Here is a 20,749-nt window from a genome sequence, read left to right on the forward strand (position 1 = left end):
AACCACCATATAGAGAGTTCAGCTGCAAACAAATCACCCTGTAGAAAGATCAGCTAGAAGAAGTCACCTTGTAGAGAGTTCAGCTACAAAGAAACCACCATGTAGGGAGTTCAGCTAGAAGAAGTTACCTTGTAGAGAGTTCAGCTACAAAGAAACCATCATGAAGAGAGTTCAGCTACAAACAAATCACCCTGTAGAGAGATCAGCTAGAAGAAGTCACCTTGTAGAGAGTTCAGCTACAAATAAACCACCATATAGAGAGTTCAGCTGCAAACAAATCACCCTGTAAAAAGATCAGCTAGAAGAAGTCACGTTGTAGAGAGTTCAGCTACAAAGAAACCACCATGTAGGGAGTTCAGCTAGAAGAAGTTACCTTGTAGAGAGTTCAGCTACAAAGAAACCATCATGAAGAGAGTTCAGCTACAAACAAATCACCCTGTAGAAAGATCAGTTAGAAGAAGTCACCTTGTAGAGAGTTCAGCTACAAATAAACCACCATATAGAGAGTTCAGCTGCAAACAAATCACCCTGTAGAAAGATCAGCTAGAAGAAGTCACGTTGTAGAGAGTTCAGCTACAAAGAAACCACCATGTAGGGAGTTCAGCTAGAAGAAGTTACCTTGTAGAGATTTCAGCTACAAAGAAACCATCATGAAGAGAGTTCAGCTACAAACAAATCACCCTGTAGAAAGATCAGTTAGAAGAAGTCACCTTGTTGAGAGTTCAGCTACAAAGAAACCACCATGTAGGGAGTTCAGCTAGAAGAAGTTACCTTGTAGAGAGTTCAGCTACAAAGAAACCATCATGAAGAGAGTTCAGCTGTAAACAAATCTCCCTGTAGAGAGTTTAGTTAGAAGAAGTTACCTTGTAGAGAGTTCAGCTACAAAGAAACCATTCTGTAAAGAGCTCAGCTGCAAACAAATCACCTGTACAGAATTCAGCTACAAACAAATCACCCTGTAGAAAGATCAGCTAGAAGAAGTTACCTTGTAGAGAGTTCAGCTACAAAGAAACCACCATGTAGGGAGTTCAGCTAGAAGAAGTTACCTTGTAGAGAGTTCAGCTACAAAGAAACCATCATGAAGAGAGTTCGGCTGCAAACAAATCTCCCTGTAGAGAGTTTAGTTAGAAGAAGTTACCTTGTAGAGAGTTCAGCTACAAAGAAACCATTCTGTAAAGAGCTTAGCTGCAAACAAATCACCTGTATAGAATTCAGCTACAAACAAATCACCCTGTAGAGAGATCAGCTAGAAGAAATTACCTTGTAGAGAGTTCAGCTACAGTAAAAAGAAACTACCATGTAGAGAGTTCAGCTGCAAAGAAATCACCCTGTAGAAAATTCTGCCACAAACAAATTGCCCTGTAGAAAGATTAGTTAGAAGAAGTTATCTTGTAGAGAGTTCAGCTACAAAGAAACCACCATGTAGAGAGTTCAGCTAGAAGAAATTACCTTGTAGAGAGTTCAGCTACAAAGAAACCATCATCTAGATAGTTCAGCTGCAAACAAATCACCGTAGAGAGTTCAGCTACAAACAAATCTCCCTGTAGAGAGATCAGTTAGAAGAAGTTACCTTGTAGAAAGTTCAGCTACAAAGAAACCATTCTGTAAAGAGCTCAGCAGCAAAAAAAAATCACCTGTACAGAATCCAGCTACAAATAAATCACCCTGTAGAGAGAACAGCTAGAAGAAGTTACCTTGAAGAGTGTTCAGTTACAAAGAAACCACCATGGACAGTTCTGTAATAAATATATGTATTATATATATAATTTGTACATTTACTGATAAAATCAGAAATATTTAAGGTACATCTGCTTCATCTTTTCTTCTTCCTGTGGTAAAGAAAGAAAGATAGGTTTAAAAAGTCCCAAAGCAGGCCATAGGCCGGCTTTGGGGTATACAAATACAAAAAGAAGTGAAATCTAATCCAAAACAGCCAAGCTGTAAAAAAAGTGTGCGGCCCTCAAAAAGGCTATGGAGAAAAAAGATGTGAAATCTAAGGTGGCGGCCAAGAAATGGCTGTGATGGTAGGTTAATGGTAAAAATTTTAATAACGACAATTCAGGTGAATTTTGTGCCAATTGACCAAGCGGCACCAAAATTCACCTGAATTGTTGTTATTAAAATTTTTACCATTAACCTACCATCACAGCCATTTCTTGGTCGCCACCTTGGATTTCACATCTTTTTTCACCATAGCCTTTTTGAGGGCCGCACACTTTTTTTATAGCTTGGCTGTTTTGGATTAGATCAAGACTCACGGTAGAGTCGCGCGGCCAAGAAACTACAAAGCGCACGCCCAATTAAAAGACGCGCGGCCACTACTGTGAGTTATTTACGTGTAGGGCCGGTTTTGCAATATTAGTCTTAAATTATGCAACATCTCTCAATAGATTTGTATTGCGTTACGTGATAAAAAATCTTTAGGAGTCGTTATAGTTTTCTTGCGACCTCGCTAAAATAAAAAAGTAACCATCGCAAAATAAAAAAATAGGCGTATTTCACTTTATTTCTCTACCTTATGTTACAACTACTGTCACGTTATACCAGTCAACCAGTCAACATAGCCGTGTTTGTATAGTCCATCTAGCACTGACATTATCCAATCCTGGTTTGCCTATACGCGTATTTTCTTCAATCAACCTCTAATCCCTACAATAACTTTTAAAGACACGACGTGGACACAAACTCTAATGCCTGATAAACAAGTTGTGACAGCGTGCTGAACCGTAAGTTCCCTAGGGATGGCGTTTTTAGCAGAAATCTTTAAAATTCCATGTAGTACCACACCCCATGCGAGCGTTTATAAATCGCCAGTTGTCTTAGAACAAAATCACTAGCGAAGGTGCTTTAAGCATACTCTTCAATTCTCTATTTACATGTAATTTTTAATAGATTAACCACAAAGGCCGATAAGGTGAATACAAAAGGTAACAAGCCTTTAGGGGTTACCACCTCTATGTAGTGTGTACCATGTAGTTTGTGTTGTGGCTTTCATTAAGTATTATGCACACACAAATGGTGCAACAAAATTTTGTAATGGATTGCTCGAATGTGGTTGGTGGTGTTGTGGCTCGAATGTGGTTCGTGGTTTGCCAGTGACCATGTATGAGTTGGGGTTGGTCCACACAACTTACACAATATTCAAATTTCATGATGGCCATGATAATTTCTTGCCATATGGTAAACATACAACAATGTGTAACAACGTTAATTAACATCACATCAAGACTTGACTAAAAATAGTTCCAACAATAGTGATGATTTCTTGTATGTCAGCATGACGATACTGAGACCTGTAAAAGAATAAGCAGGCACTGAAGTTAACCTTAAATTAAACACTCGTGCAACTGACCTGGAACATCGGTCGCAACACCAAAAACACTTGTTTCGATATCTGATGACACAATCCAGCAGGCACTGAATTAAAAGAGAATGTACAAAAAAATCAATATGCCGGGCTGTGTCAATAATAGCATGGATAATCAAAATGAACAAAAATTATATCCCAGGCTAAGTGAATGAATAACATAACTGTTGGGTAAGCATGTTAAACCAGAACATTAGGACATTAGTCAAACCAGAACATTAGGACATTAGTCAAACAAAAGTACGCTATCACAACTTGGTCATAATACAATGTTTGTACCATTGGACTTCACAATGGTTGCCCAAAAATTGTGCCATTCCGGGACAACAGCATAATATTATGAAACAAATAGTTACTACAACACAGCAGGCTTACTGTTGCACTGTCTACACTGATATACCATAATTTAAAAACATAACAGGTGGGCATTAAATACAATACACTTAATATCTGGGTACTAGGAAAAAATCACTAACATCACAACATGTAAACTGACCTGGAAATTAACACCCTTGATGCCACTACAGTCTACACTGGATACTTGTTCGAACCCATCAACACTATGCCTGATACATCTGAGTAGACTGACCTGCAAATTCACATCACTAGTATACAGTGATAATTGATAACTGCAAAAACAACAATTGCAATAATACAATTCTTCTGTACGTCAACTGACCTGAAATTCATGACACTCAATACCGAGACCTGTAAAAGAATAAGCAGGCACTGAAGTCAACCTTAAATTAAACACACATGCAAACTGACCTGGAACATCGGTCACAACACCAAAGACATCTGTTTCGATATCTGACGAAACAATCCAGCAGGCACTGAATTAAAAAGAGATTGTGCAAAAAATCAATATGCCAGGCTGTACCAATAAAGGATGAATAATCAAAATGAACTAAAAATATATATCCCATATGCAGGTTAAGTGAGTAACATAACTGTTGGGTAAGCATGTAAACCAGAACATTTGGTCATTAGTCAAACAAAAGTACGCTATCACAAACTGGTCACTGATAATTGATAACTACAAAAAGAACAATTGCAATAATACAATTCCTCTGAATGTCAACTGACCTGAAATTCATGACACCTGTATCTTTGTTCCTGCATGGTCTCAACTTACATATGTACCATGATCACATTCAACTGCTAGTGGATAAACCAGTATGACCAGATGGCCTGCAAAAACCAACAAGCAGGTGTTAAATACAATACACATACCTAAAGCCTGGATATGAAAAATATTATATAAGCATTATTCCACACTGATATAGTAATAGATTATAGGATGTTGTGGAACTTGCCTAAACGTGTAAACTTGAACATGAGGACAACTGCATAATCTGGACACTTGGAATTGTCCAATACCTGATGAACCGCAAGTAGGTACTAATGACATTCACCTCAACATTTTATCCCAGCTGGGTGAATCTCTTGTAACTGAGTAAAAAGGTGTTTATTTTCCACCTGCAACCAAAGTTCTACATTTCTGTGGTTGGGTGTACATAAACTGACCTGGAAAATCAGTATGCCATAGGGGTATGGAAATGGTTCCTTTCCTTCTGTTGTGACATTACTTACAGCTGACTGGTAAATGATCATCGATGTCCCCATGGACCCCAACAATGAATATACCAATAACTTCACAAGTTGGAATGAATTTCCTTTCAACATCTGGTGGACAGGTCCAAAAACCCTATCGCACAAACACGGTGAATCAGTGTGTGGCGATGCGACACGTTGCACAAACTTGACTCCTCGTTTCGTTAGCATTCAAGACCGGCATATATCATAGAGTCCCTCAGTATTCTTGCCGGACTCTTACTTTTTCAAACGTTGCTCAAGCGATGTAGTTTCTCACGAGGGGCTCGAGTTTCTCAGTAAAGTCGAGCCGATTAAAGTACGCCTCACCATCCAGTTACATTCTTAAACCATTCAATTTAAAACCACGTATCATGAGTGTCCGCTTAAGGTAATTAGGGACTTTCCATGAGATTTCCCCTAAATAGATCACGTGTTAGTTGTCAATCTGGTGGATTCTGGTGGTATACATGGTTCAACAATGCGGTAAGTGTAGTATAAGCTGTCAATGAATAATTGTTTGTGCACTGCTAAACTAAGTTATTTTTGTGTGATAAGTATGCTTGAGGAAGGGTCTGGGGGACGAAACTAATGTTTTGACAGCAGTTGATGGACAGCAGTTGATGATGGCCAGGCAAAGAACTGCGAGAAGAACTACTATGATAGTATGATAGTAGGGAAAAATTCCCACCCCTATAGCTCTGCCTAGGGGCATTAACTAGCATTATCTACAGCTACTGTATTATGTTGCTGATATGTACATTCAGGCCAAGAATAAAGGTGAAAGTGGTAGTAAGGCTCAATCCTATTATTCTGCTGAACAGGCAAGGGAGTCTGGGACTGTGGGGACATGTTCCCTCAGGAAAGTACAAGTACTACAACTTTTTTTGTTTTAATTGTTTCATCCCTTTAAAAATTTCAGTCAAAAGGTGATGATCGAGCTCTGGTCTTATGCACTGGTTGGAGTGGTTGTATCGATACTGCACTGTGACATCCTTGAGGGGTTAGTGCTGGCATTGTGCATGGCAATACTATTCCATCTCCCCGAGTCTTGATGATTGAGTCCTCCATTCCTTTCTCTGCTGCTCCAATCCTGAAGTTGTGACCACAGTCAAAAGGTGACGATCGAGGCTCTGGTCTTGCATCTATACTGTACTGCAACACCCTTGAGGGGTTAGTACCGGCATTGTCCATCGCAATACTGTTCCATCTCCCATATACAAGTCTTGATGGTTGAGTCCTCTATTCCTTTCTCTGCTGCTCTAATCCTGAAGTTGTGACCAAAATATTAAAAAATGGTTATAACATGATAAATGATTATGATGATAACAATTACAAATGTATTTATAGCTGTGTAGCAACTGTGAACCAATTAGGCACTTGCAAGTTTAATTAGGTGTCTGAAGCATTTAACATGCACAGATATGAGATATATTCATGACGTGCAGGCAGCAAAGATAAATTTACTCTAATAGAACAGTCATACTACACCGTAAATTCATACTTCCGAATTTACGGTGTTATGAAACAATCATTATTATGTATGGATTTTACTGACTCTCCTAGATAATATTCTGCATTAATGTTAATTGCTCATTTCCAAAAAATTAGCTTTAAACCAAATGTAGAGTCTATCACTGACAAAAATGAGTGATATCCACCCCAAAAACACCTTCGCTGTAAAAAAGGCGTGCCCAAGAAACTACAAGTACCTGGAACCCAATGTAAAAAAGAAAAAGAAAAATCAGCTTAGCTGAAGTGAAAAGTAACTGGTAACTTAAAGAGCTGATATCTGAAGCGGCCAAGAATACAATTACTAAAGTTTAATCCATGCAAGAACACCTTGGCTATAAAACAGGTGTATACATGAAAGTAACTGGCAACTGAAATGGCTGATATCTGAAGTGGCCAAGAATGAATGGTCATATACAACTAATCCAAAAATTTAACACTGAACCTTTATAATTCAGCTGTGTTCTATATTCACTCTTGCTGCATCGTAAAGTAATTTCTTTTAACTCTAATTGGCTGGTAATTTGGCCGCCTTTTTTTTCTCTATTATACTGACTATTAAAAAGGCGGCCAAATTACCAGCCAATTAGAGTTAAAAGAAATTACTTTACGATGCAGCAAGAGTGAATATAGAACACAGCTGAATTATAAAGGTTCAGTGTTAAATTTTTGGATTAGTTGTATATGACCATTCATTCTTGGCCACTTCAGATATCAGCCATTTCAGTTGCCAGTTACTTTCATGTATACACCTGTTTTATAGCCAAGGTGTTCTTGCATGGATTAAACTTTAGTAATTGTATTCTTGGCCGCTTCAGATATCAGCTCTTTAAGTTACCAGTTACTTTTCACTTCAGCTAAGCTGATTTTTCTTTTTCTTTTTTACATTGGGTTCCAGGTACTTGTAGTTTCTTGGGCGCGCCTTTTTTACAGCGAAGGTGTTTTTGGGGTGGATATACATTACTGCAAAGATTGAGATTCTCTAATAAAGCAGTCAGTGATTTTAATAAAGCATTCACAATGCCTTGACTCTAACAGAGCAATTAACTATGCCTTAAACTGAAACTTGGTTGTGTCCAGAAAATGCAGCTACAGATCCTATGCAATAATGATTGGCTTACTAAAAATATTAGTGATTTCAGATGTTGGTTAAATAGATAGCAAATGCTGCTGGACTTGTTGCTGTGGCAGAAAGGTTCACAAATAGGGGATAGGATGTAGTACCACTTAATATGACAATCTTTGTTGTATTCTCTCATTGATGATGTACGTGGTGTTAGGTCAGTGGGAGGAATATCAATAATGCTACAAGTATATATCCTTTTACAATAAAATATATTCCCTATCCCTTATCAACTTTCAAGATATGGGATGGAAAGTATTTGGTTAAAATATTGTAAAACGAATCTAGCACTTTTCTTGACTTGTTCAGATTTCTTTCCTGGTGTGATGAGATCAGAGATGTCTTTGCTGGCATATTCTAGAAATGGAATTATATATCATGCACGACAGTTTATAGACAAGATCTTAAGTTCCTGTGTGAAAGGCTTTTACTAAAAATATGACGAATATTCAACCCCTAATGAAAACACCAGAAGCCATGTTGTTTAAGTACAGGTCGAATACAGAGAAAATCCTGGATCTCAGGTTGTGTGGCTCCTCAGGCACTTGCCTAGACTGCAAGCTGTCCGTAGATCAAGTCACCACCTCTTCAGGGATTTTTCTATGGTTTCAGTATCATGTTTCTGACTCCCTGCTACACAGGCTTCTTACAGGTCCCTACTACTCCCTAGTGCGATAGTGAGTAGTAATAATCTATGCGAGGTGGCATTGATACAAGATAAATCGTTAGAAATACTTACTATCATGCAGTATGATAGTACTGTATAGTAGGGACCACAAAGGTTTGGGCATGGCCCATATAAAAGTATCACTCAAAAACCAGCCTCGCTTTTCCCCTGACAATTATGAGGCAGTATTGGTTAGGTAAATAAGCCCAAACAAGTCTTCAGATTGACCTGAAATACTCTCAAGAAGTTATAAATTTTTGAATGGAGTTTTCTGCTTGAGTAACTGACAGTGTTGGGCAAGTTACTTTGTAAAAGTAACTAGTTACATATTACATATTACTTGCAACTAAACTATTTAGTTACAGTTACATATTACCCATATAATAAAGTAACTGTAATAATATTACATATTATATTACTTTGTGTCCACAGCCTTACGTGTGAAACTACCACCTTATCACGTGACATGATTGTGTTGTTGGACAATGTGCAAATCTTGGTTATAATTAAGAAGCTAGTGAATAAGTTTCATTCAGTAGACCTCTTTACTCCGTTGTGGTTAGGCATTACTCAGAGGATTACACTCGTTACAGTAATTATATTACTTAGGTAACGCGTTATATTTGTAAGTAAAGTATCTTGCATTATATTACCTGTTTTCATAGTGTATTTCGTTATATTACTTTGTTACCACAAAAGTAATAATATTATGTAACGCGTTACATATGTAACGCGTTACATATGTAACGCGTTACTCCCAACGCTGGTAACTGACTGATGCCTTCATAATAGCGTAACTCAATAATGGCTAAGACTACGGGCTTAATTGTTTCACTGTTCAATGTCACTTCAGCCAGACACATGCCCTTTGGCATATTGCAGTACGTACAATGCATTCTTCATGGGCTTACCAGTGTCTTCCCTTAAATTCTATTCATCTTTGCTGACACCTAAAGGTGTCAATTTGGCAGTAGCATGTGATGGCTTCCCTTCTAACAGAAATCGTCCGTATTTTCCATAGTGACTACTTTGATTGCAGAGGTGTTTTTCAAACAGTTCTTGATTCACAATGCTGTGTAACAGGTTGAACATAGTCGACAATGAAGTGCAATGGATACTTTACTTATTGATAGATGGGCATGTGATGTAATTTCTTTCTTTTGATGCGGTATGTGTGGGCTCACCAGTCACAATAATTTTATTTTGCAAAAAAGTTAACAAACAAGTACACAAAAAATTGGAATTTCAACTAGAGTAGGGACCATAGCACATTGATAAAAAGTACTGAAACAAGCTGGAGTAGTGCATGATATTACTACAGTAAAGCAATAGGAAGTATTACATCCCTACTGTGCTGGATATAACACTTCTTATTGTTTTACCGTTATTTAATATCATGCACTATTCCAGCTTGTTTCAGTACTTTTTTATCAACTCCAATTTTTTTGTGTACTCGTATTATTATTTGTGACTGTCTCAGCAAAAACCTGACTTTTTCACACAAGCACGCATATTGAGAAAATCAAAATTTAAAGGCTACAAAGAAAAATCAAAATTTAAAGGCTACAAAGAAAAAATATGCAAGGTTTTATTGGACCAAGGAAGACTCAAATAGATTAATACTACACACCATCTTATTCGCCTGTTCATAGAGTTTGAAAATAATTTTCCGTTTCTGTAGTTCCAATGGTATGCATGTCATGTGCATTTGTTTACAATGCGGTAAACGTAAGTGATATCGACATCATTTCTTCAGCTAAACAGTGGCGTAGCCAAGGGAAGCAAGGGGAGGCATTTGCCCCCCATCACTAAGTGATGTTTTTTTAAAACTTCCGTCACAAGCTTTCCAGTAACTGACACGCATCCCAAATTACTGTTTGTGCGCTACTACGCGAGTGCACGCAACATTCAACTCATTTGTGAATAATAATAATAATACGATGATTTCTTGCGTGTTACAAGCAATTAATAAAACGATGCGCTAAAAATAAGGTATGCCCGAATCCCCAGGGGTTCCCCCATATACCCTGTAGACTATGCTTTCACCGAACGAAAATATTAGACACAGTTCTATATTTAGCCTACATTACTCACGTAATAGTGCATTTTTTGAAATCTAAAGACAGATGACCCACTCAAAGTGACTTTGCAAGAGTTGCAACTCAGAAGTGACAAGTGATATGCAATGATGCAACAAACCTATGAGGTGATAAAGTGTTAAATGGACCAACTTTATTTTCCCGAGTTAATTACACTGAATCTTCATACAGTGTGGTGGCATGCCAGTTAAATTTTTTTCCGGCACTTTGTCAGTCAGTCAGATGATCCGTCACAAGCTTACAAATTCTGCTAACAGGAAAGGTATAGAGTTGGGATTTCATGCCAATACATGGCGTTTGAATTTTGCTGGCTGAAGTGAGTGAGCTAGTCATACTATGCCAGTGTGCTAGGACTAAAGCACAGACTTTGGCTGGCATAAGTAGCTAACTGTGACACATTGTATTTTGTACTAAAATATTCACAATATAGTTCTACCGGATTGTGGACGAATTTGTTGGAGTACAGTTGTGGCACGTGCGATGATGCTCAACGAAAATATTTCCATTGATAAGTGGTAACTGGTAGCAATCAGTAATGAAGTAGTTATGTAGCTAGTTATGTAAGCTGTAATAATACAACACCGTATGTTGGCTAGCCCATCATTGGGTCATTAGTCTTTTGTGCAATTATGAACAATGTCTAGTGTTTTGTGGGGGATGCCTGCCCCCCACCACCGTCTGGCTAGCTACGCCCCTGCAACTAAACCGCCTTCACACCCATATGTGTAAGTGACTACAAGGTTAACAACTATACCTTGACTGATTTGCTAATCATTGGTGAACATTTTAAGCCAAATCGCAACGTCGTAGACTAATGAAATGAAAGTTATGACTGCGAATGTAAACACCTGTAGAATATTTTCAGTATATATAGTTGCTGTATAAATCGATTATCTTGTTCTTCCTACTACTGTCTAGTGTTGTAATTCCAAAACTACAGAAGGCTGAAAGTTTGGTGATCCATTCCTTGGATACTGCAGATAATGCTAAGTCAGGGTTTTGCTGAGATGGTCACATTTTGGTCAACTTGCATATATCAAGACACACGGTAGTGTGTCGTGCGGCCCAAGAAGCCGGCGCGCAACACCTGTGAGTATATTGACAGGAAGAAAGAAAATGCAATTTTAGCACCTCCGTAGCTCTGTGCTGCCTTAAAGAAACAAGACGACTTTGCTGTGGACACTCCCTCCAACTTCAGTACTCCACATTCCAAATTTGAGCGAAATCGCTTCACGCATTCCCGAGATATGCGACTTCAAAAATTGGCTTAGTTTCTTCGTTTTTCTTCTTCTTATTTTTCTTCCTCTTGTCGCACACTTACAAAAACTGCTATAAAACGCGAACGCCATATCCGATTGCCTTGAATTTTGGCACACAGAAGGGGGGTATAACGGCGCATCTCGGTACCAACTTTGGCTGGAATACGATAAACAGGCAAAGAGTTATGAGCGATTATTCACGAAACATAACTCCAATATGTTGTCACGCCTACAGGGTAAACCGCGTATGTGAAGAAGCTGAAAATCGGTGGGTTAATAGGTTAACTATTGAACCTCAAACCTTTTGTGGTTTGAAAGAAATCGAGCTAAAAACCAGGAAGATACAACGAAAAAACCAACAGTGTGTATTATAACAATTACGCAATCGAGATTAGCTAATAAAAAAACAACTGCTTGCTACGCCTACCAGATAAACCGCTTGGAGTAATGCTTTGAAAATCGTTGTACAGATGGAGTAATCATCTTAGAAAGGCTCATCAATGATGTAGAAGAATCAGACTTAAAGCCACGGAGTTATAACACGAAATCTAACTTGGTGCAGCAAGTGCGAGATCGAGATACTCTAATAGAGCAGTCATCCTAATAGAGCAGTCACGCTGAAGAGAATTCAAGAGATCAACTAGAAACAAGAAACCTGTATAGAGATCAGCTACAAACAAGTCACCCTGTAGAGAGATCAGCTACAAAAAATTCACCCTGTACAGAGATCAGCTAGAAGAAGTTACCTTGTAGGGAGTTCATGCAACTATGGAAAGAGATAGTTCAGCTAGAAAAAATCACCTTGTAGAGTTCAGCTACACAGAAACCACCATGTAGAGAGTTCAGCTACAAACAAATCGCCCTGTAGAGAGATCAACAGAAGAAGTTACCTTGCAGAGAGTTCAGCTACAAATAAACCATCATGTAGAGAGTTCAGCTACAAACAAATCTCCATGTAGAGAGATCAGCTGGAATAAGTTACCTTGTAGAGAGTTCAGCTACAAAGAAACCATCATGTAGAGAGTTCAGCTGCAAACAAATCACCTGTAGAGCTACAAACAAATCTCCCTGTAGAGAGATCAGCTAGAAGAAGTTTCCTTGTAGAGAGTTCACCTTCAAACAAATCACCCTGTAGAAAGATCAGCTAGAAGAAGTCACCTTGTAGAGAGTTCAGTTACAAAGAAACCACCATGTAGAGAGCTCAGCTACAAACTAGTGACCTTGTAGAGACATCAGCTAGAAGAAGATACCTTGTAGAGAATTCAGCTACAAAGAAACCATTCTGTAAAGAGTTCAGCTACGAACAAATCACCCTGTAGAGAGATCAGCTAGAAGAAGTTACCTTGTAGATAGTTCAGCCACAAACAAATCTCCTTGTAGAGAGTTCAGCTAGAAGAAATTTCCTTGTAGAGAGTTCAGCTACAAAGAAACCACCATGTAGAGAGTTCAGCTGCAAAGAAATCACCCTGTAGAAAATTCAGCTACAAACAAATTGCCCTGTAGAAAGATCAGTTAGAAGAAGTTACCTTGTAGAGAGTTCAGCTACAAAGAAACCATTCTGTAAAGAGCTCAGCTACAAACAAATCACCTGTACAGAATTCAGCTACAAACAAATCATCCTGTAGAGAGATCAGCTAGAAGAAGCTACCTTGTAGATCGTTCAGCTACAAACAATTCACCCTGTAGAGAGAGCATCTAGAAGAAGTCACCTTGTAGAGTGTTCAGTTACAAAGAACCACCATGGAGATTTCTGTAATCAATATGATATTATGTATTATATATATATATATATAATTTGTACATTTACTGATAAAACATTTAAAGTACATCTACATCTTTTCTTCTTCCTGTAGTAAAGAAAAAAGATAGGTTAAAAAAATCCCAAAGCCGGCCATAGGCCGGCTTTGGGGTATACAAATACAAAAAGAAATGAAATCTAATCCAAAACAGCCAAGCTGTAAAAAAAGTGTGCGGCCCTCAAAAAGGCTATGGTGAAAAAAGATGTGAAATCCAAGGTGGCGGCCAAGAAATGGCTGTGATGGTAGGTTAATGGTAAAAATTTTAATAATGACAATTCAGGTGAATTTTGTGCCGCTGGCCACACCTTTTTTTACAGCTTGGCTGTTTTGGATTAGATTCTATATAACATGATGTAAAAGGCAGAAACTAGCAACCACATATCGCATGAACTGTAGTCAAGCATATTTACTGCTTTTGGATCATAATAGCATGTAATAATATGATGCAAAATCACTTACCACATTCACTGTAGGGTCTTCGGCCTACTGCAGTAGGAATCACAGGGTCAGTGTAGAACACTGTCTGTTTAGGTGATGCTTTATAATACTCCAATTCTCCAATATAGCACAAAGCAGGGTTATTTGCTACCAAAATATCCAACCCTGATATTTCCACAAGTTTGGGAAAGTGTATTTGGGTCAAACTGATAGTGATTATGCTAGGATTGATGGTTGGATTGTTGTCACTGATGTTCAGAGAATCAAGATAATCATCTGATAAAGCAGTTTGTTCCTCAAAGCCTCCAATGTACATGAGATTCGGAAGATAGTCAAACACTTCCTCTCCCCATCCACTTATGGTTAGTCGACCTAAGATCACCTCAATACTGGATAAATCCTCTTTTACTTGCGTTAAATTAAGATTTTGATTGCTGTGAAAATTATAAGTCATGTAAACTATTGTATCAGTCACTTACATGAATTCTTCATAAGTCAGCAAATTAAAAGTGAGGTCACCATTAACAATAGTACATCCAGAGAATGTCTGAACTGCTGCAGATAGTAATGCTTCATCTACTCCTCTACACACTATCGATAATGAGTTCACACTAGTGAGTAAATATTCCAAATTGTAATAATTCACCTCTTCCTCCCACACACACTCCATTCGGACATGGTTCACAAACACGTCCCACCATTTGAAAACCTGGTTGACACTCACTTACACAAAATGTTCCTTGTTCAAACCGAGTACCTATGAAAGAATACTTCATTATTAGTTAGAGCACTTAAATCACTTATAATTACTAGGACATGATTCCAAACAGAGTGATCCGGAATGAAATCTGAAATTGTCATTATTCTCAAATGATTCAGTTTCTGGATTGTATACTTCTCTTGGAGGACAGTTAGTAACACAAGTACCATTGTTGTCAAAATTTTCACAGGCCTGCAATGTTAACGTACATAATATAATCATCTGCACATTCGGTAGTATACTCACAGTACACTGGTTATCATTAGGTCCCACACAACCAGCTGCACATTCTCTACTACAACACTGAGGATTCCCTGCAATGTTCAGGTAACACCTCCTAGTTGAACAGTCTTCAAAGCAAGTGCCAAAATTCTTTGTCACTATAGAACAGGATAATTACAATATCAAAGATGAGAGCTTCTTACAAGTTTGACACAATCCCGAGCTCCAACAATATTGGTACTCACAGTGTGAACAGTCACTAGCAATTATGTCTGTACTGCCTAAACGAAAATATCATTACACCATACACTGTTATGTACAAGCTTGACTTACTAGGACAATGATCATTTCCTATGTCTTGATATTGACTGTTAGGGTCAGTAAGAATATCCTCCCACAGGACACCTCTGTGATTACAAGAGCTAACATTCACAATGTACACATCTCCTAATGTGATCTCTGTCAGTTTTGGTAGGTACACTGGTGCTGTAACATTAAGGATGACCAATGCCGGATCTCCTGAAGGAGGTAATAAATATCCAATCAGGTTACGTCCTCTGATCAGTCGTAAATTTGGTAGTGTTATATTATCAGTTACGTTGATGTTCTGAATATTTAATGTGTCACCAATTTCCTCCACACTAGACAGGAATTCAAAATCTGTAGAACTATAAGTCTCATTCATTGGTCTCTCTAAAATGTTAACACTTCCATCAACCACCCTACACCCACAATACACATTACTCATAACTTCTAAAAATTCTTCTTTTGATTGATCACCAGCAACAGTTTCTTGTATTTTGCGACCTTCACAAAAATCTACAACAATTATCACAGTAATCATTATACAAATTTGGTCTATTAGGGATAACATGTGTTGGAAGTCATGTCCAAAAATTAGTACCATACACAAATTCCATTCCACTAATAAGACAGCTGGTTATGATGGGTTTTCAAAGTTTTGGATGTGTACAATATGACTAATTATGCTTGGTATACTAGGACAACTCTTACATCATGTCATTATAGATACCATGTAAATTGTAATGCAAAAGTGCTACTCATATATATATATATACACTATAGCTAGCTTTTATAATGCAGGAAAAGCTATAAAGTATTATGTAATATATATCTAATCCAAAACAGCCTAGCTGTAAAAAAAGAGTGCGGCCCTCAAAAAGGCTATGGTGAAAAAAGATGTGAAATCCAAGGTGGCGGCCAAGAAATGGCTGTGATGGTAGGTTAAAGGTAAAAATTTTAATAACGACAATTTAGGTGAATTTTGTGCCAAGACCAAGCGGCACCAAATTCATCTGAATTGTCGTTATTAAAATTTTTACCATTAACCTACCATCACAGCCATTTCTTGGCCGCCACCTTGGATTTCACATCTTTTTTCACCATAGCCTTTTTGAGGGCCGCACTCTTTTTTTACAGCTAGGCTGTTTTGGATTAGATTTCACTTCTTTTTGTATTTGTATCTTTGGGACTTTTTTAACCTATCTTTTTTTCTTTACCACAGGAAGAAGAAAAGATGAAGCAAATGTACTTTAAATATTTCTGATTTTATCAGTAAATGTACAAATTATGTATATAATACATATATTTATTACAGAACTCTCCATGGTGGTTTCTTTGTAACTGAATTCTCTACAAGGTAACATCTTCTAGCTGATCTCTCTACAGGGTGATTTATTTGTAGCTGAACTCTCTACAAGGTAATTTCTTCTAGCTGATCTCTCTACAGGGTGATTTGTTTGTAGCTGAATTCTGTACAGGTGATTTGTTTGCAACTGAGCTCTTTACAGAATGGTTTCTTTGTAGCTGAACTCTCTACAAGGTAACTTCTTCTAGCTGAACTCTCTACATGGTGGTTTGTTTGTAGCTGAACTCTCTACAAGGTGACTTCTTCTAGCTGATCTTTCTACAGGGTGATTTATTTGTAGCTGAACTCTCTACAAGGTAATTTCTTCTAGCTGATCTCTCTACAGGGTGATTTGTTTGTAGCTGAATTCTGTACAGGTGATTTGTTTGCAACTGAGCTCTTTACAGAATGGTTTCTTTGTAGCTGAACTCTCTACAAGGTAACTTCTTCTAGCTGAACTCTCTACATGGTGGTTTGTTTGTAGCTGAACTCTCTACAAGGTGACTTCTTCTAGCTGATCTTTCTACAGGGTGATTTATTTGTAGCTGAACTCTCTACAAGGTAATTTCTTCTAGCTGATCTCTCTACAGGGTGATTTGTTTGTAGCTGAATTCTGTACAGGTGATTTGTTTGCAACTGAGTTCTTTACAGAATGGTTTCTTTGTAGCTGAACTCTCTACAAGGTGACTTCTTCTAGCTGATCTTTCTACAGGGTGGTTTGTTTGTAGCTGAACTCTCTACAAGGTGACTTCTTCTAGCTGATCTTTCTACAGGGTGATTTGTTTGTAGCTGAACTATCTACAATGTAATATCTTCTAGCTGATCTCTCTACAGGGTGATTTGTTTGTAGCTAAACTATCTACAAGATAACTTCTTCTAGCTGATCTCTCTACAGGGAGATTTGTTTGTAGCTGAATTCTGTACAGGTGATTTGTTTGCAGCTGAACTCTTTATTTTTATTATTAATTACTAGGCAGGCAGCACAGCTGGTTTGCCTAGGATGTAAATCACAAAACGCATTACGATCAATAAGTTAAAGCATGTATGCTACAATGTGTATGTTACAATTACTAATAATAAACAGTGCATGTGTTGATTACAATTACTATTCATAAATAATAAGTTACAGCATACAGTACATACATATAATTGTTAGTTATAATCAATCAGTGAGTTATAGTGCATATATTACAATAAAAGAAAAAAAAAGAAAAGTTACGATAATATAGTTATACAATTAATAACTTACGTAGTTGATTAGTAAAATTATCTAGAGTAGCAGCTTCGATAGCAGAAATGGGTAGTAAGTTCCAATCACGAAAGGATTTTAGAAAGTAGCTATTATGATAATGATTAGTTCTAGCAGTAGGTATATTGAAGTGAAAATAATGTTGAAATCTAGTGAAGGGTGTGGTGGTAGTGGCTGTAATATAGGTAGGTATTTCTAGTGAAACTGAATTCTTTACAGAATAGTTTCTTTGTAGCTGAACTCTCTACAAGGTAATTTCTTCTAGCTGATCTCTCTACAGGATGATTTGTTTGTAGTTAAATTCTGTACAGGTGATTTGTTGCAGCTGAGCTATTTACAGAATGGTTTCTTTGTAGCTGAACTCTCTACAAGGTAACTTCTTCTAGCTGAACTCTCTACATGGTGGTTTGTTTGTAGCTGAACTCTCTACAAGGTGACTTCTTCTAGCTGATCTTTCTACAGGGTGATTTGTTTGTAGCTGAACTATCTACAAGGTAACTTCTTCTAGCTGATCTCTCTACAGGGAGATTTGTTTGTAGCTGAATTCTGTACAGGTGATTTGTTTGCAGCTGAACTCTTTACAGAATAGTTTCTTTGTAGCTGAACTCTCTACAAGGTAACTTCTTTTAACTGATCTTTCTACAGGGCAATCTGTTTGTGGCTGAATTTTCTACAGGGTGATTTCTTTGCAGCTGAACTCTCTACATGGTGGTTTCTTTGTAGCTGAACTCTCTACAAGGTAATTTCCTCTAGCTCATCTCTCTACAGGGTGATTTGTTTGTAGCTGAATTCTCTACATGGTGTTTTCTTTGTAACTGAACTCTCTACAAGGTAACTTCTTCTAGCTGATCTTTCTACAGGGTTATTTGTTTGTACCTGAATTTTGTACAGGTGATTTGTTTGCAGCTGAGTTCTTTACAGAATGGTTTCTTTGTAGCTGAACTCTCTACAAGGTAACTTCTTCTAGCTGATGTCTCTACAAGGTATAGTTTATAGCTGAACTCTCTACATGGTGGTTTAGTTGTAACTAAACTCTCTACAAGGTGATTTCTTCTAGCTGATCTTTCTACAGGGTGATTTGTTTGTAGCTGAACTATCTACAAGGAAACTTCTTCTAGCTGATCTCTCTACAGGGAGATTTGTTTGTAGCTGAACTATCTACAAGATAACTTCTTCTAGCTGATCTCTCTACAGGGAGATTTGTTTGTAGCTGCATGAACTCTCTACAGGTGATTTGTTTGCAGCTGAACTCTCTACATGATGGTTTCTTTGTAGCTGAACTCCCTAATACAAGGTAACTTCTTCTAGCTGAACTCTCTACATGGTGGTTTGTGTGTAGCTGAACTCTCTACAAGGTGACTTCTTCTAGCTGATCTTTCTACAGGGTGATTTGTTTGTAGATGAACTATCTACAAGGTAACATCTTGTAGCTAATCTCTCTACAGGGAGATTTATTTGTAGCTGAACTATCTACAAGATAACTTCTTCTAGCTGATCTCTCTACAGGGTGATTTGTTTGTAGCTGAATTCTGTATATAGGTGATTTGTTTGCAGCTGAGCTCTTTAAAGAATGGTTCCTTGGTAGCTGAACTCTCTACAAGGTAACTTCATCTGGCTGAACTCTGTACGTGGTGGTTTGTTTGTAGCTGACTTCTCTACATGGTGGTTTCTTTGTAACGGAACTCTCTACAAGGTAACTCCTTCTAGCTACAGGGTGATTTGATTGTAGCTGAATTCTGTACAGGTGATTTGTTTGCAGCTGAGCTCTTTACAGAATGGTTTCTTTGTAGCTGAACTCTCTACAAGGTAACTTCTTTTAGCTGAACTCTCTACGTGGTGGTTTGTTTGTAACTTAACTCTCTACAAGTTGACTTCTTCTAGCTGATCTTTCTACAGGGTGGTTTGTTGTTTATAGCTGAACTATCTACAAGGTAACATCTTCTAGGAGCTCTCTCTACAGGGTGAATTGTTTGTAGCTGAACTCTCTATAGGGTTATCTGTTTGTAATAGAACTCTCTACAGGATGGTGTCTTTGTAGCTGCTCTCTCTATGGGGTGACTTGTTTCTAGCTGATCTCTCTGCAGGGTGATCTGTTCGTAGTGCAGGGTGATCTGTTCGTAGCTGAACTTTCTACAGGATGATTTGTTTGCAGCTGAACTCTTTATATGATGGTTTCTTTGTAGCTGAGCTCTGTACAAGGTAACTTCTTCTAGCTGATCTCTCTATATAGGGTGACTTGTTTGTAGCTGAACTATCTACAGAGTGATTTGTTTGTAGTTGAACTCTCTACAAGGTGATCCTTCTAGCTGATCTCTCTACAGAATAACTTTTTCTAGCTGAACTCTCTACAGGGTGATCTGTTCATAGCTGCACTCTCTACAGGGTGATATGTTTGCAGCTGAACTCTCTACATGGTGGTTCCTTTGTAACTAAACTCTCTATAAGGTGATGACTTGTAGCTGATCTCTCTACTGGATGACTAATTGTTTCTACCTGATCTCTCTATAGAGTTATAACTTTCTCTATAGAGTTATAACATGTTTGTATAGCTGAACTCTTTACAGAGTGGTTTTTTTGATTGATTGCTGAACTCTCCAGCTACACGGTGACTTGTTTGTACTACAGAGTGACTTGTTTGTAGCTGAAGTCTCTACAGAGTGACTTACTTGTAACTGAACATTGCATAAAGTAACTTGTTTGTAGCTGATCTAGATGAACTCTCTGCTGGGTAGCTATTTTGTAGCTGAACCCTTTACGTAGTGACTTGCTTGTAGCTGAATTCTCTACAGAGTGACTTGTTGTCTCTACAGGGTGACTTGTTTATAGCTGAATTCTCTTCAGTGTGACTTATAATGTTCTGAATCTCTACAGCAACATATTTGTAGCTGAACTCTCTACAGGGTGACTTGCTTGTAGCTGAATTGTCTATAAGATTAACTGTTTGTAGCTGAACTCCCTACAGAATAACTTGCAATGTCATATAATTCTGTAATGGAGTAAGTTATATACGTAG

General features: G+C 37.8%; 2 protein-coding genes and 1 long non-coding RNA gene across 7 annotated transcripts in view; 1 reads left to right on the top strand and 2 right to left on the bottom strand.

The window, feature by feature from the left end:
* The window catches only part of LOC136240164 (receptor tyrosine-protein kinase erbB-2-like), a 37,559-nt gene extending 22,951 nt beyond the window's left edge, over positions 1 to 14,608 (bottom strand). Inside the window, exons 1-3 of the mRNA XM_066031065.1 lie at positions 14,504 to 14,608; positions 14,337 to 14,448; positions 13,879 to 14,291 (exon numbers count right to left, since the gene is read on the bottom strand). Of these exons, the coding sequence (XP_065887137.1) occupies positions 13,879 to 14,291; positions 14,337 to 14,448; positions 14,504 to 14,558 (580 nt within the window). The 5' untranslated portion in view covers positions 14,559 to 14,608. The remainder of the gene's footprint in view (positions 1 to 13,878; positions 14,292 to 14,336; positions 14,449 to 14,503) is intronic.
* Positions 1 to 20,749, top strand: part of LOC136240186 (uncharacterized) — a 63,570-nt gene that overhangs the window by 17,254 nt on the left and 25,567 nt on the right. The gene's annotated exons all lie outside the window — the stretch shown is intronic.
* Positions 3,141 to 5,802, bottom strand: LOC136240177 (uncharacterized). 5 transcript variants are annotated; one of them, XM_066031086.1, is made up of 8 exons: positions 4,895 to 5,802; positions 4,684 to 4,846; positions 4,454 to 4,558; positions 4,136 to 4,200; positions 4,047 to 4,075; positions 3,864 to 3,956; positions 3,353 to 3,417; positions 3,141 to 3,293 (listed from the first exon to the last, which is right to left on the bottom strand). In XM_066031086.1, the coding sequence occupies exons 3-8, from the start codon at positions 4,462 to 4,464 to the stop codon at positions 3,218 to 3,220; spliced, it is 339 nt and encodes a 112-aa protein (XP_065887158.1). In that variant the 5' UTR covers positions 4,465 to 4,558; positions 4,684 to 4,846; positions 4,895 to 5,802; the 3' UTR covers positions 3,141 to 3,217. The 5 variants fall into 5 exon arrangements, with proteins under 5 accessions (XP_065887158.1, XP_065887160.1, XP_065887159.1 ...); XM_066031088.1 differs by having other exon boundaries at positions 3,864 to 3,996; positions 4,895 to 5,419; XM_066031087.1 differs by having other exon boundaries at positions 3,864 to 3,996; positions 4,248 to 4,558; positions 4,895 to 5,419.

The sequence above is a fragment of the Dysidea avara genome, chromosome 12, assembly GCF_963678975.1.
Source record: "Dysidea avara chromosome 12, odDysAvar1.4, whole genome shotgun sequence".
Lineage (NCBI taxonomy): Eukaryota > Metazoa > Porifera > Demospongiae > Dictyoceratida > Dysideidae > Dysidea > Dysidea avara.

Coding starts and splice junctions, on each gene's coding strand:
- LOC136240177 (XM_066031086.1), bottom strand. Junction 3,957..4,046: donor TTGAGTGTCATGAATTTCAG/GTCAGTTGACGT, acceptor GTGAATTTGCAG/GTCAGTCTACTCAGATGTAT. Junction 3,294..3,352: donor TGTTGCGACCGATGTTCCAG/GTCAGTTGCACG, acceptor ATTCTTTTACAG/GTCTCAGTATCGTCATGCTG.